Genomic DNA, 12,309 nt, shown 5'->3' on the forward strand with positions numbered 1-12,309 from the left:
TTCACTACACAGTACTTCCGCAAGAGTTGGATCACTTCAGCTTCACCCCTGCCTCGTCGACCGTCTTCTACCAGAGGTACCTCGTCAACGATAGCTTCTGGGCAAGAAGCCACGTCGACGGTAAAGCGTTCGGACCGATATTCGTGTACATCGGGAACGAAAGCTCAATAGATTTGTTCATCGACAACACATGCTTCATGTTTGACATCGCGCCCAAGTTTGACGCGTTCCTCGTCTTCATCAAGGTTTATTTGAGGATCTGACACTTGGTTCCCCTAATCGTGATATGATCGCAACTTGTAGTTGAGGGATTCTTGAATTTGTGCAGCATCGATACTACGGGGAGTCGCCGCTGTTTGGCAAGCACTCATACGAGTCCCCCGAGAAGCTTGGCTGCACCTATGTCGCCATTGGGGACCTGGCATCCTCTGCTCAATATTGTTGTTCGACCACATAACCTTGTGGATTGGCTTATATGATGCCCTCTCATAAAACTATAGTCTAATACTAATCATTTGATAACATGATTTTTTCCTAACAGAACATTTTTGTCTTACAATAATTTTCAAGGGAGGGGGGGGGGGGGGGGGGCGCCCCCAGCCCATGAACTTTTTTACCTATCTCATTATGTAATCAGAGCAGATGTACCAATTTGGCTTATCAAGTTCATTTTTATGCAATGTCTCCCTTGTGTGATTAGATACAAAAGCTAACGACTCCTTTGATATGATACCTTGAGAGCATGCCGGTAAGTTTGTTCAACACATTAACTAATCTCAACCTCATCATCTACATTTATGACTGACCTGAACTCTTATCAACTTGATAAAGAAATGCCGGCCTAGTGAGGTACGTTCATGGCACTCATTACCCCCTCTTATTTTAGGGTCGTTTCATCGACATATATGTTTGGAAGATAGCTAGAGGGCACATTCAAATACACATTGTTGACAAAAATCAAATCAAAAATCAAAGTCAGAACAAACATTGTTGACAAAGCTTCCGCGACTGTGAACATACCATCTTCACAAACATAATGGGAGACCCATTGAGTCGAGGATTTGTTTCCAATCAGATTTTTTCGTTGTTGTTGAGGATTTTTCTTTTTTTTATTGGTATACTCGCGAGTAGTCTTTTTCAAAAGAAAAAAAATGTACCAACGTCGACACGCGGCCATATAGCCCACAACTATAAGCCCAGTTGAGTCCGGCCCAGCCGATTTCCCTTCTTATACGAAAGAAAAAATTAAATAGTACGTGGGGCCCACTTGCCCTCCTTTGTCACTGACGGCGGGCCCCGCCCTGATTCCTCTTCCTTCCGCCTCCCTTGTTGGTCTTGAAGCCCAAGAAGAACTCCAATCCAACAAAAGGGTCTCCGTCTCCTCGCACATCCAAACCCTACAGCACACACACACTCGCACACCTCCAGCCCCGGATCGAGAACTCGACGAGCTTCGAAGATGTTTCGGAACCAGTACGACACGGACGTGACGACGTGGAGCCCGGCGGGGCGGCTGTTCCAGGTGGAGTACGCCATGGAGGCCGTCAAGCAGGGCTCCGCCTGCGTCGGCCTCCGCTCCGCCACGCACGCCGTCCTCGCCGCCGCCAACAAGGCCAACAACGAGCTCTCCTCGCACCAGCGCAAGGTCTTCCGCGTCGCCGACCACGCGGGGGTCGCGCTCGCGGGGCTCACCGCCGACGGCCGCGTCCTCTCCCGCTTCCTCCGCAACGAGTGCATCAACCACGCCTTCGTCTACGACGCGCCCCTCCCCATCTCCAGGCTCGCGCTCCGTCTCGCCGACAAGGCGCAGGTCCGTCCTCCTCCGCCCGATCCCCTTCTATTATTTCTGCTGCCTTCGCCTCGATCTGCCCGTGCCGTCACGTTCCCGTGGCGGATGAATCAGATCTGGAGTGGGACCTATGGTTTCGTGCTTACCGTGTGATAATCTCGTCTTCGATTTTCCTTGGTAATTAGGGTTTTGATTATTCACGGGAAGCGCGTACCATTAGTAGAAAATATATAGGATTTGATTTGGAGCCTATTGCTCTGATTTGGAGCCAGGATCCAACCTTAATTTGGAGCCTATTGCTCTGATTTGTGCATATATAAGTTAATTTAGACATGCGTGGACTATCGTGCTGTTAGATTTCTTATGTCGGGTTGTAGAATTGTGCAGCAACTGACACCTATAGCAGTATCAGAGCTTCCCTCTGAAGGGTCCTCGCAATATTACTGAAATACAGTCTTAAGGTCTACTAGAGTTTTCCCCATCTTCACCTATGCTGTTGTCATTTTCTGTTTTGCTGTTGTGTGAATATGGTCCTATGTGTACTCGGGCTTGATAAGCATGTACCTATATATGTTAATGTGCGTAGTAGTATCAGGCTTTGCTCCTGAAGTTTGCAGAATCAGCTCTATTCCGCTGCGCGTGTGTTGGGGCATTTAGTTAGGGTGATAAGAAATTTCGATATACACATACTGTCAACATATGATTGGAGTCCCACTGGACCAAATATTTCGTGGACTGTTTTTCGATCCAGTTCTTGCAACAGATAATTTTTTATAACTCAACAAGGGAAAATCACAACATAAGCTTGATATGATTTCAAATTAAAGAACCTTGGAAGGCTTAGTTCTGGTTTGGTTTAACCAATCAAGAGTTTTATTTGTATCGTTATTTCATTTCCTATACCATCACAGCACCACTTATTGACAATTTTGTCTGGTAACTTCTGTAGGTTAGCTTGTGTTCAAGATTGTACAGTTTTTAGTTATGTATCCTGTGTCAACTCCTGACTCTCAAATAATGTGCGATTTACGGTACATCCAATACTACTAATTGGTGCATAATTGATAATCAGAACGATAATAACCATGTTTTATTTACCATATGTTCGTGTGCTTTGCACCTTAGTTACTGTATCCGTAAGTGAAATAATAAGCTGCCAAGAAGCTGTTGCTTCAACAAATTAACTTAGCTTACATGTGTAATTTGTATTGTGCCACACATCGAGACTGTGCCTCTGTTTCTTTAATATCAGACATTCACATTTCTAGAAGCGTGTGATGACTGCATAGATGTATGCTCTTAAGACGGAAAAAACCTGATACCGGCAAATCGCTTAGTAAATTTGTTTTTTTTAGTTTGTCTGCATTCATATCACGAAAAAATACAAAAGTTGTAGACCCTTACAAGCACTCAGTAACACAAACACAAAGGACCAAGAACACCTAAAACACCCTAAGACAACCATAACCCATAAGGATCTCCGGAGCCCTGTGTCATCATCCCAGAAACTTGAGAGAAGACGCCTGCGGCGGAAAAAACTGCAACTAAGCGCAAGCAGGTCATCATCTTCGACCACGGTACAATTGCCACCACGCTGCTTCCTCCTTCCTTGACACCAGCGCCGAGAAGGCATGGACACCAATCCAACACACCTGCAGCAGCCGTCGCCATATTTGGCTTTGAGTACCGCGAAAAGTGTCCCTTCCGGAAGGAAGGAAACTCGAGTCAACCGACCGGTCCAGCACCGCGGCCGGGCCATCCGCCCGGGCATACCAGGGTCTCCCTCCAGCATCAGCGCAGAGGAAGAAGAAGAACAGCAGCAGCAAATCATACCGACAAGGAGGAAGAAGAGTCTTCGTCTCCATGGAACCATCGCCCATCTGAGGACCCAACCGGCCGGTGCCGATGGACCTCCAGCCCCCATAGCCCGCGACCTCGATGAGATCCGGGGATCCCCCACCCTGCTGGCTCCTAGACGAAGGCAGAGGCCTCGCCTGACCGCGAACGGAGCCCGGAGGAGTTTATTTGGACGCGACACCACCGCAACGGCCTCGGCAGCGTCTCCCACAACACTGACCCTACCACGCACCCGCCAAACAAATAGACCCGAGGTTCCCCCTCCCTCCCGCCGCCGGAGCGGCCGACGGAGAGAGAGGCAACCGGCGGCGCCGCCGGCGGCACGCAAGGGAGCCCCCGTTCGCCTCCTGGGTCGCCTCGTGCGATCCCCTTTTCCCGGAGCGAGAAACCGTATCTTGTTTGCTTAGTAAATTTGTTGCTATTATCTATGAGTAGGGATCTCTATTCCCTGACAAGCTCACTGCCTCTTATCATGTTTTATTCTTTTCCTGCTCATCTTTGATTGTTTCCCTGTTTTAGCTTAAAGACGTCTCTAGAAGTGTCTCCTCGTCTAGCTTTGAAGAGTAATGATTCGCATAGGCCTTTTTTTCATTGAATGGCGCTGGCCAATAAATTTCAATTTTATTCTTCTGTTCTTTTGCGAACTTACTTCTGTCTCCATGTCCCTATTTGCCTCCTCCCCTCGAAGACAAAACAATAAGATGTAAAAACTAACAGTGATCTTTAATACATAAACACATCATTAATGTGGACTATGGGGTTTGGTATGCATTTTGTTTTGACTACTGGAAGGTTAAGTTGTGCCCAGTGATATATCTGCACTTCAAGGCACCATGATATATCTGCACTTCAAGTCACCATGATATATCTGCACTTCATGGCACCATGATATATCTGCACTTCATGGCACCATGATATATCTGCACTTCATGGCACCATGATATATCTGCCTTTCATAGGGGAATGGATAGTCTCAGTTTTTTATTTAGTTCTGCTCGTGCTTATGTGCATCTACCCCCTGGGTTGAGTTCGTGCTTGAGATGGGCGGATCTAGCTTTCTAGAATATGGGCTCATGTTGCCAAAAAATTCTCATAGTTGAGTAGACACTTCTTGATTAGCATATGGGGATGTATGTTTCTGTTTTGTGGAGAAGTTCAGCATGTATTTGCTCAAGGTCATTCAGTTATTGATTCCATTTTGTGATTCTAGTCTTGTAGTTGTAGCGAAATAATTTTATTAAACCCAGCCTCTTGATTACTTGTATATAAGAACAGTATCTGAAAATCGACATGTTTTAAACCATTGTATCTCTCTTCCCATCTTATTGCGTATAATATATTAACATTGTATTCTAACGTTGCAGGTTTGCACACAGCGTTCATGGAAGAGGCCCTATGGTGTTGGCCTCCTTGTTGCTGGTCTAGATGAGTCTGGAGCCCATCTCTACTACAACTGCCCCAGTGGCAACTACTTTGAGTACCAGGCATTTGCCATTGGCTCCCGCTCTCAGGCAGCGAAGACTTACCTCGAGCGCAGATTCGAGAAATTCAATGACTACACCCCAGACCAGCTCATCAGAGATGCCCTCTCGGCCATAAAGGAGACTCTCCAAGGTGAGAAGCTGACCAGCTCCAACTGCACCATTGCTATTGTGGGCACAAAGGAGGACGGCACCGTCGAGCCATTCTCCATGATTGACTCCCAGAGGATCCAGGAAATAATCGACTCCATGGAGGCGGCCGATGAGGCACCACCGGCTGATGTGCCGATGCAGGAGGAAGGGGGTGATGCACCCCCAGCGGATGCACCCCCAGCAGATGCCCCTGCGGCGGACGCTGCACCAATGGACATCTAGTTGTCTGATACATGCCATCTCCTTCTCACACCGCATTCAGTGTTTCCCAAAGACTAGACTGTTGTTTTAGAAAGGTTGCCACCCCTTGTGTACTCTTTGCTTCCGTGCGACTACAGCTTTGCGATGCTTGTGTTTGGACCGATTATATTTATCATGTCACGGTGCGAACATAATCCTTCTGAATATGTTTTATCATCAGATCTTTTTGCCCTCCGATCGTTTATGATTTAGGAGACTGCTGTGAAAACGTAGAAAGTACAAGAAATCAAACAACTGCGCTACTCCCCCATCCATAAAAAGATGTTGAATGTAAACAGAGGCAGTACATTGTTTTTCTTGTGGTGATTTGCCGCTCGTGCGAGTACTGTCAGCGTCGTGGGCTAGCAGCCTAGCATGGATCCCATGTACTGTGTCTGTCCATGGATGCCTATCTTGCACAGTTGCACACCGTACGGAGAATCATGCAGGATGCTGCGAATCAAGCAAAGTAGAAACGAGGCGGACAATTCATTCATCGGTGTGGCGTTTGGATGCGCGATTTGTATTCATAATGTCTCGTCGCAAGCTCATTGAAGAATTAGAAATTTATCGCAGCTGTTTCTCTACTGTAATATCACCCACAAAACAATTTTTTTTGGTAGATACAAAACAAAATTATTCAAATATTAAAACAAGAAAAGGTAGTTAAACATATGGCCTTATCATAATCGGAGCCTAAGATTATTTCTCACTTATCCCTTTGCCACCCTTTCTAGGAGAATTAGGCCATTCACCACTTCTACGGTTTGAGAAGTAAATATTGGAGGACAAAATACTCGTCGAAGCCTCACACACACCTAAAGTTCATAGTATTATACTTGCTGAAGTATAAATGTAGCCCTGTCTCTTACACCATATCGGTCTTTTACTTAAGTGGCTAGATCATGCAATTCTATATGTTATCGGAGCTAAGAGGTCTTGAGTTCAAGAACAAACCGACGCAATAAAAAATAAAAATATTGCAGCCCACTTTTGATCCATGTTTTGGCTTGAGGCAGCCACACGTGAGGGGGAGTGTTGAAGTATAAATGTATTGGCTAGCTTCTTTCATCAGATCGATATTTTGGTTGCATTGGTTAAAGCATGCAGTTCTACAATACTAAGAAAACAACTTTTAGTAAAGCTTGTCAAGTTTTTTGTTAGATTCATTTGCTCTACAATGCTCTACTAGGTCTTGTAGATATTTAAAGATATTATGGGCATACAACTACATATGCACTTTATACATTACAGTGAAGTTCGTTTTAAGGAAAAAAAAATTCTGAAAAAATCATATTAGCACGGGAAATATATTTGTAATGGTATATAATAGAATTGTATGGCGGATGTACCTTAATATATATGATCATGATTACATTGTTGATTCTACTAGCTATATCTAAAAATAATATTTAAGATATCGTATTGAAAGATGTATCAACAAAAACTTAAATGCATGTGTCAAGATAAGTTATGACAAACTAAAATAGTTTGGTATAAATAAACAACAAGGGTTTATTTCAATTTTTTTCCTTGCCTCGATAATGGTTCAAACTTAGTGAGGCTTGAAGAAAAGAAAAATATTTCCATCTTTTGTGCCATATTATTTCCAAAATGAATTATTGATAGATGCTATAAACTACTCTAGTGAATTTACTGTCATGAAAATTGTCGATAGATGGTATGATTTCCAAAATGCAGGGTATATTGTAGCAATTACTGTGTTGAAAAGGAAAGTATGGCTTGACAATGTTGGAAGACCGTCACAAGAGAGCAATATTGCTAGTTTATGTTGAATATATAAGCAAATTAACATAGGATAATTCAAATAAATAATTGATAAATCATCAATACATAAACAACGGGTAAACTAAACATGCATATCAACAAAGTAGAAGAAAATATAGCATCTAGACAAGATAAATATGTACTCCAAACAACAGTACTTTAAATTTGATAAAGTTTGACTAATTTTATAGAAAAATTAGTACCTTATGACACTAAATTAGTATAATTAGATTTTTATAAAATGTTGTATCATAATGTACTAATTTAATATTATTTTTTGTGAAAAATATATACTAATATCACGAAGATATCAATTACACCCACTCTCTGCAACAACGACTAATTTAATATTATATATGTTGCTACCTTTTTCTATGATATTTGTTAAACTTTTGAAAATTTGATTTAGGAAAAAAAATCTACGGAGTAGAAATACATTTCGTCTGAGTGGGAAAAATTACAGTACAAATTTAGTCGATCGTGTCACGGAGACACACCACTTAGTTTCGAGACAAACATGTCACGTTGCATAGCATAGGCGCGTGGATGTACAGTGTTGGACGAAGGATGGTTTATGGCGCAATTTACTGCCTACGGCGCCGGCACAGCCAAGGCCCACGTGCAGCCCCATCACCTCACTGCCCACCCAGCCCATCAGCAGATCCCACGACGGAAACCACTGTCCATGACAGGCCGGCCCCACCGCCGGCCGCGCCTCCTGCCCGAGCATGCGCGTGCCATTAATAAATCGTCCGCTCGTCGTCTTCTATTCTTCCCCATCGCCACTGCCGCAGCAGAGCAGAGGCCATGGCGATGGCGGCCTGCTCCGCCCGCCTCCTCGCCGCCGCCGCCGCCGCGCACCGCCACCCGAGCGTAGTGTACCGCCACGCGCGGCACCCCGTCGCGTGCTCCCTCTCGTTCCCGCGCGGCGGGCCCGGGCCCTCCTTCCGCGGCCGCGCCAGCCTCTTCTCCTCCATCTCCCTCCCCTCCTCCTCCGCGGCCGCCCACCACGCGCCCTTCAGCCTCCTCCCGCCGGACGCCGAGCCCTTCATCCAGTGGGACCCGCCGCCCCCGCAGGACGCCTCGTCCGCCTCGCCGTTCGGGCCCAGCCGCGGCGGCGACGACGAGGGGCCCGCGCTGGTGGTGCTGCTCGGGTGGCTGGGCGCGCGCCAGAAGCACCTGCGCAGGTACGCCGACCTCTACCGCGACCGCGGGGTCGGGTCCGTGCGCTTCGTCGTCCCCGTCCGCGAGCTCGTCGGCCTCGACCTCGGCCGCCGCGTCGAGCTCAGGGTCGCCGACCTCGCCGCCGAGATCGCCGCCTGGTGCGACGCCGACCGCCGACGCACGCTCCTCTTCCACACCTTCAGCAACACCGGCTGGCTCGCGTACGGGAAACACAAATTCCTCCTCCCTTTCTAAACACATTCCTTCCATTCTCTGCACTTTTTTTCTCCGGTAGAAGCCCGAGTGTTTACAATTGAATTCGGAATCTCGGATATAACAGGTTGATGACCAAGTGTAGTTAGGCAACCTCTGCATGGTTTGCTGATCCCACATTGACATGGGGGCACTTGCGCTTGGTGCCCACCATGTTTTTGTTGTGACAGTTTGATTTGCTACATGAGGTTGGTTGGTGGATAAAACCTGCTTGCTTGATTGATTCACTGCACGTGCTATTATCAAGGAGATCCCAAATTAGGGGAGGCGCACAAACAAATTGTTTGTACGCCACAAGAGCCGTTACTTGTTGATGATGGAAACCAGGGGGTTGTGTTGTGTTGTGCCAGCTTACACTGGACAAACTCTGCTTTGCTGCGTAGGTTTCGTGTCTAGTTGATTATCTCTGTGGCTCTACGTCTCATGCTTTCACGCCACCTAGTGGTCTGCATATAGGAGAAGTGAGGAAAGTGAACATGAATAATTGAATTTAGATAGTTTTGTTGATTTCTTAATTTAACGTCTTTTTTCTTTCCTTGTATTTGATCTCGCAGTAGGAGTGATCCTATCCTACTGTTATTGTCCAATTATTAACGCCTCATCCTATGCTTTTGGTAGATCTTTGGATCAGTAGGTTGAATAAAGCAAAGTGAGGAACGGATAGCTGCATTGTTTGTTGAGTCACATTGGTTTACATACAGGGATTAGACCTGGAGTTGCAGTGCTGTGGTTACCATCTTACTGATATATGATAGTGAACTACACTCATGTTTGTATGGTTGATTGGGTATCTTCAATGTCCGATAATTTCAAGTGATCGTTGCATGTCAAATAATTCCTTGGAGTTACATTCCTTCGATTCTCTGTACTTTTTTTCTCCGGTAGAAACCCAAGTTTGTCCAATAGTTTCAAGTGATCGTTGCATATAGATAAGGATACTTGTAAATATTAAATGTGCATCTTACTAAAATCCCAACTGGAAGTGGAGATTTGGTTTGTCAGTGTCTTTAACCTGATGTCCATGGTTTGAAATTTGCTGTGTATATAAGACTATTGCTTTTAATTTCTTTTCAGTTATGGTGCAGTACTTGAGAATCTACAATCAAGGGCTGATATAATTGAGAGGATAAGGGGATGCATTGTGGACTCTGCACCTGTTCTAGAGATAAGACCGGAGGTCTGTATATCTTACTAGTCTTTTACTGAACACTTGAATCTCGATACACTAGAATTAAGCTTTCAACTGGTAATGGTAAATGCTGCAATTGCCTTCTTCCAGTTTAGCCAGTGGGATACTTGCATTTATGCAACATTTCACTATAGTAATCTATTATTGCACCTACAATGGTTTGAACGTAGTTCTCCCATGAGGACAAACTTGTATACTTGGAGTTTCTCATATGTACCCTTAACTCAGGTCTGGGCTGCTGGTTTCTCCGCTGCCATGCTGAAGAAAAGCAGTACTTTGACAGGACCTGCAGCTGACTCTCCTGATGGGTCTACTTTGAATGGTGCATTGAACAAAGTTAATTCTGTCTCCGATTTGACGAAACCATCATGGGGTGAAACTTTTCTTCTGTCAACTCTTCACAAGTTCTTTGAGATTGTCCTTCACGTACCTGATGTAAATCAGTTAAGTCCTTTCACCATTAATAATTATTGCCCTGGTTTCATGGTATTGACAGCTCACATCTTTGCCGTGTTAAAATCAGCCAAAGTGTATGCGTTGAAACAAGATATACAGTGTGGCTATATTTTTGGTGGTGGTTTTATGCTTTTTAACTACTCTATATCATAGTGCTACCTAAAAATTGTAAAGAAAATGTTGTAATGTATTCAGTATTTCAGTGTGACGAAGCTAAGGATATATGGTTTTCCCTTACGAATAATTTCAACATGCATCTGCAAAATTAAGCTATCTAGATTGCCAGATACATATTTGCAATATTTTTTATATTTCATTAATGGGCCCACACGGCCTGCCGACCCTTCTATTCTAGTGTCTACATGCATTCGTCATTAAAAAATGCCTACATCATTTTGGAGTTATGCTATTTGCTTCTTACTTCCACCTGGCTTGGAGAGGTGGAGGATGGGATTGAAGAACTTATTGTTGTAATTTGTAATAGAAACTTCTGTGCTGTACCATTACGTATGTTGCGAGCATGATATGTTGCTGGTTTATTGTTTCTTCTTTACCTGTTCTGCCACATAATACCCATGCCCCCAACATGTGAAACACCTACTATGTAACTGATATCTCAAATCACAACTAGCACCAGCGTGTTAGTCCTCTCGTTTTCATCCTCGCCACATAATTTGGTAAATTAGTGAACGAGCATAATTCATTTTCTTTCAGGCATCATTGATTGATTTCAAATCCTTTTTCTCGTATGTTTTTTATAGAAACGCTTTCAACAGATTCTCATTTCCTGACATTTTTCTGCCTCCTGCTGATCATTCAGGAGACTACGCAAGGTTCTCGCCGTTCTCTCGGAGAAGCAACCGTCCTGCCCCCAGTTCTACCTGTACAGCACAGCCGACAGGGTAATACCCGCCGAGTGCGTAGAGAGCTTCATGAGCACGCAGAGATCATTGGGGCTGAGCGTGTCCGCCCACAATTTCGTCTCGTCGCCCCATGTGGACCACTACCGGAGCTTCCCTCACCTGTACTCGGCCAAGATAGACGAGTTCCTCAAGATCTGTTCCCCGGCTAGAGTATGATATGCACTGTAGATCCCGGTACAGATTCAATTGATTTTGTGCTTTCGAGTGTATGTATTGTGCACTGTAAGATGGTTCTACATGGGTTGTTGAAAGAGGGCGCCCAAGCATGTCAGCATGTGAGCTGCTTCTGCTCTAAATCCAAGCAACTCCTTGCAGGTACCGGGCGGTTGTATTGTCTATTCTTTTTAGGGGATTCTATTCTATGCCTATTCCTGAGCTAGTTATATGTGTAAGCTTGTATGTTAAGCATGGCTGTCTAGTTGAGCATTGATGTTACTACTCACCTTACCTATTCTCCGTTGCAAGGATCTTTGTTTTGTTTGGCTACAGCCTAGAGATATGTCTAATGAGATTTTCATCATTCTCTCAAAGATGATGCCGAGTAGAAATATTAATCAGTCTAAGAGTGAGAAGATCAAATAATGTCCTGATTGTAAAACGCTTGACCTCAAAATTATGTGAAAGGTTAAGAAGATTTACTTTGGGCGAGTAACAATTGTGTACACACGTCCTAGAGTGTTGAGTTTCCGATCGATGGATCGCTGAAAAGGGAAACCCTTTTTTTTTTCTAGTTCTACATCAACCGAGAATTAAGTCAATTATACTAGATCAACTCTAGAAGTGTTAGATTTGTATTGTGAATTTGTGATTCGTGGAAATTAGAATTGCATATGGGTGTGCAATTACACTTCTGTTTCGACAGTTACACTTGTATAATGATTCCGCCGCTCCCCTCCCCTCCCCTGCTACAGTAGAGAGAGGCGGAGGAAAAGGCGACTCGGGAGGTCCAGGTCTCGCCGGCGATTCCGCCGCTCCCCTCCGCCTCCGGGTCGCCGT

At 44.8% G+C, this 12,309-nt stretch overlaps 2 protein-coding genes across 2 annotated transcripts; both read left to right on the forward strand.

The window, feature by feature from the left end:
* The first annotated feature begins 1,379 nt into the window (after positions 1-1,379).
* Positions 1,380-5,700, forward strand: LOC127308519 (proteasome subunit alpha type-1). The gene is made up of 2 exons (XM_051339361.2): positions 1,380-1,810; positions 5,011-5,700. The coding sequence occupies exons 1-2, from the start codon at positions 1,460-1,462 to the stop codon at positions 5,500-5,502; spliced, it is 843 nt and encodes a 280-aa protein (XP_051195321.1). The 5' UTR covers positions 1,380-1,459; the 3' UTR covers positions 5,503-5,700.
* A 2,371-nt stretch (positions 5,701-8,071) lies between these two features.
* On the forward strand, positions 8,072-11,755 carry LOC127308518 (uncharacterized). The gene is made up of 4 exons (XM_051339360.2): positions 8,072-8,693; positions 9,820-9,922; positions 10,163-10,377; positions 11,211-11,755. Exons 1-4 carry the CDS (start codon positions 8,116-8,118, stop codon positions 11,467-11,469), a joined length of 1,155 nt encoding a protein of 384 aa, XP_051195320.1. The 5' UTR covers positions 8,072-8,115; the 3' UTR covers positions 11,470-11,755.
* The last annotated feature ends 554 nt before the right edge of the window (positions 11,756-12,309 follow it).

The sequence above is a fragment of the Lolium perenne genome, chromosome 6 (assembly GCF_019359855.2).
Source record: "Lolium perenne isolate Kyuss_39 chromosome 6, Kyuss_2.0, whole genome shotgun sequence".
Lineage (NCBI taxonomy): Eukaryota > Viridiplantae > Streptophyta > Magnoliopsida > Poales > Poaceae > Lolium > Lolium perenne.

Bases quoted from the DNA above. Each gene is read 5' to 3' on its own strand.
- LOC127308519 (XM_051339361.2), top strand. From the start codon at position 1,460: ATGTTTCGGAACCAGTACGACACGGACGTGACGACGTGGAGCCCGGCG. The intron at 1,811-5,010 runs GTCCGTCCTCCT...CTAACGTTGCAG, and splicing joins GTCTCGCCGACAAGGCGCAG to GTTTGCACACAGCGTTCATG.
- LOC127308518 (XM_051339360.2), top strand. From the start codon at position 8,116: ATGGCGATGGCGGCCTGCTCCGCCCGCCTCCTCGCCGCCGCCGCCGCC. The intron at 8,694-9,819 runs GTACGGGAAACA...ATTTCTTTTCAG, and splicing joins AGCAACACCGGCTGGCTCGC to TTATGGTGCAGTACTTGAGA. The intron at 10,378-11,210 runs GTTAAGTCCTTT...CTGATCATTCAG, and splicing joins CACGTACCTGATGTAAATCA to GAGACTACGCAAGGTTCTCG.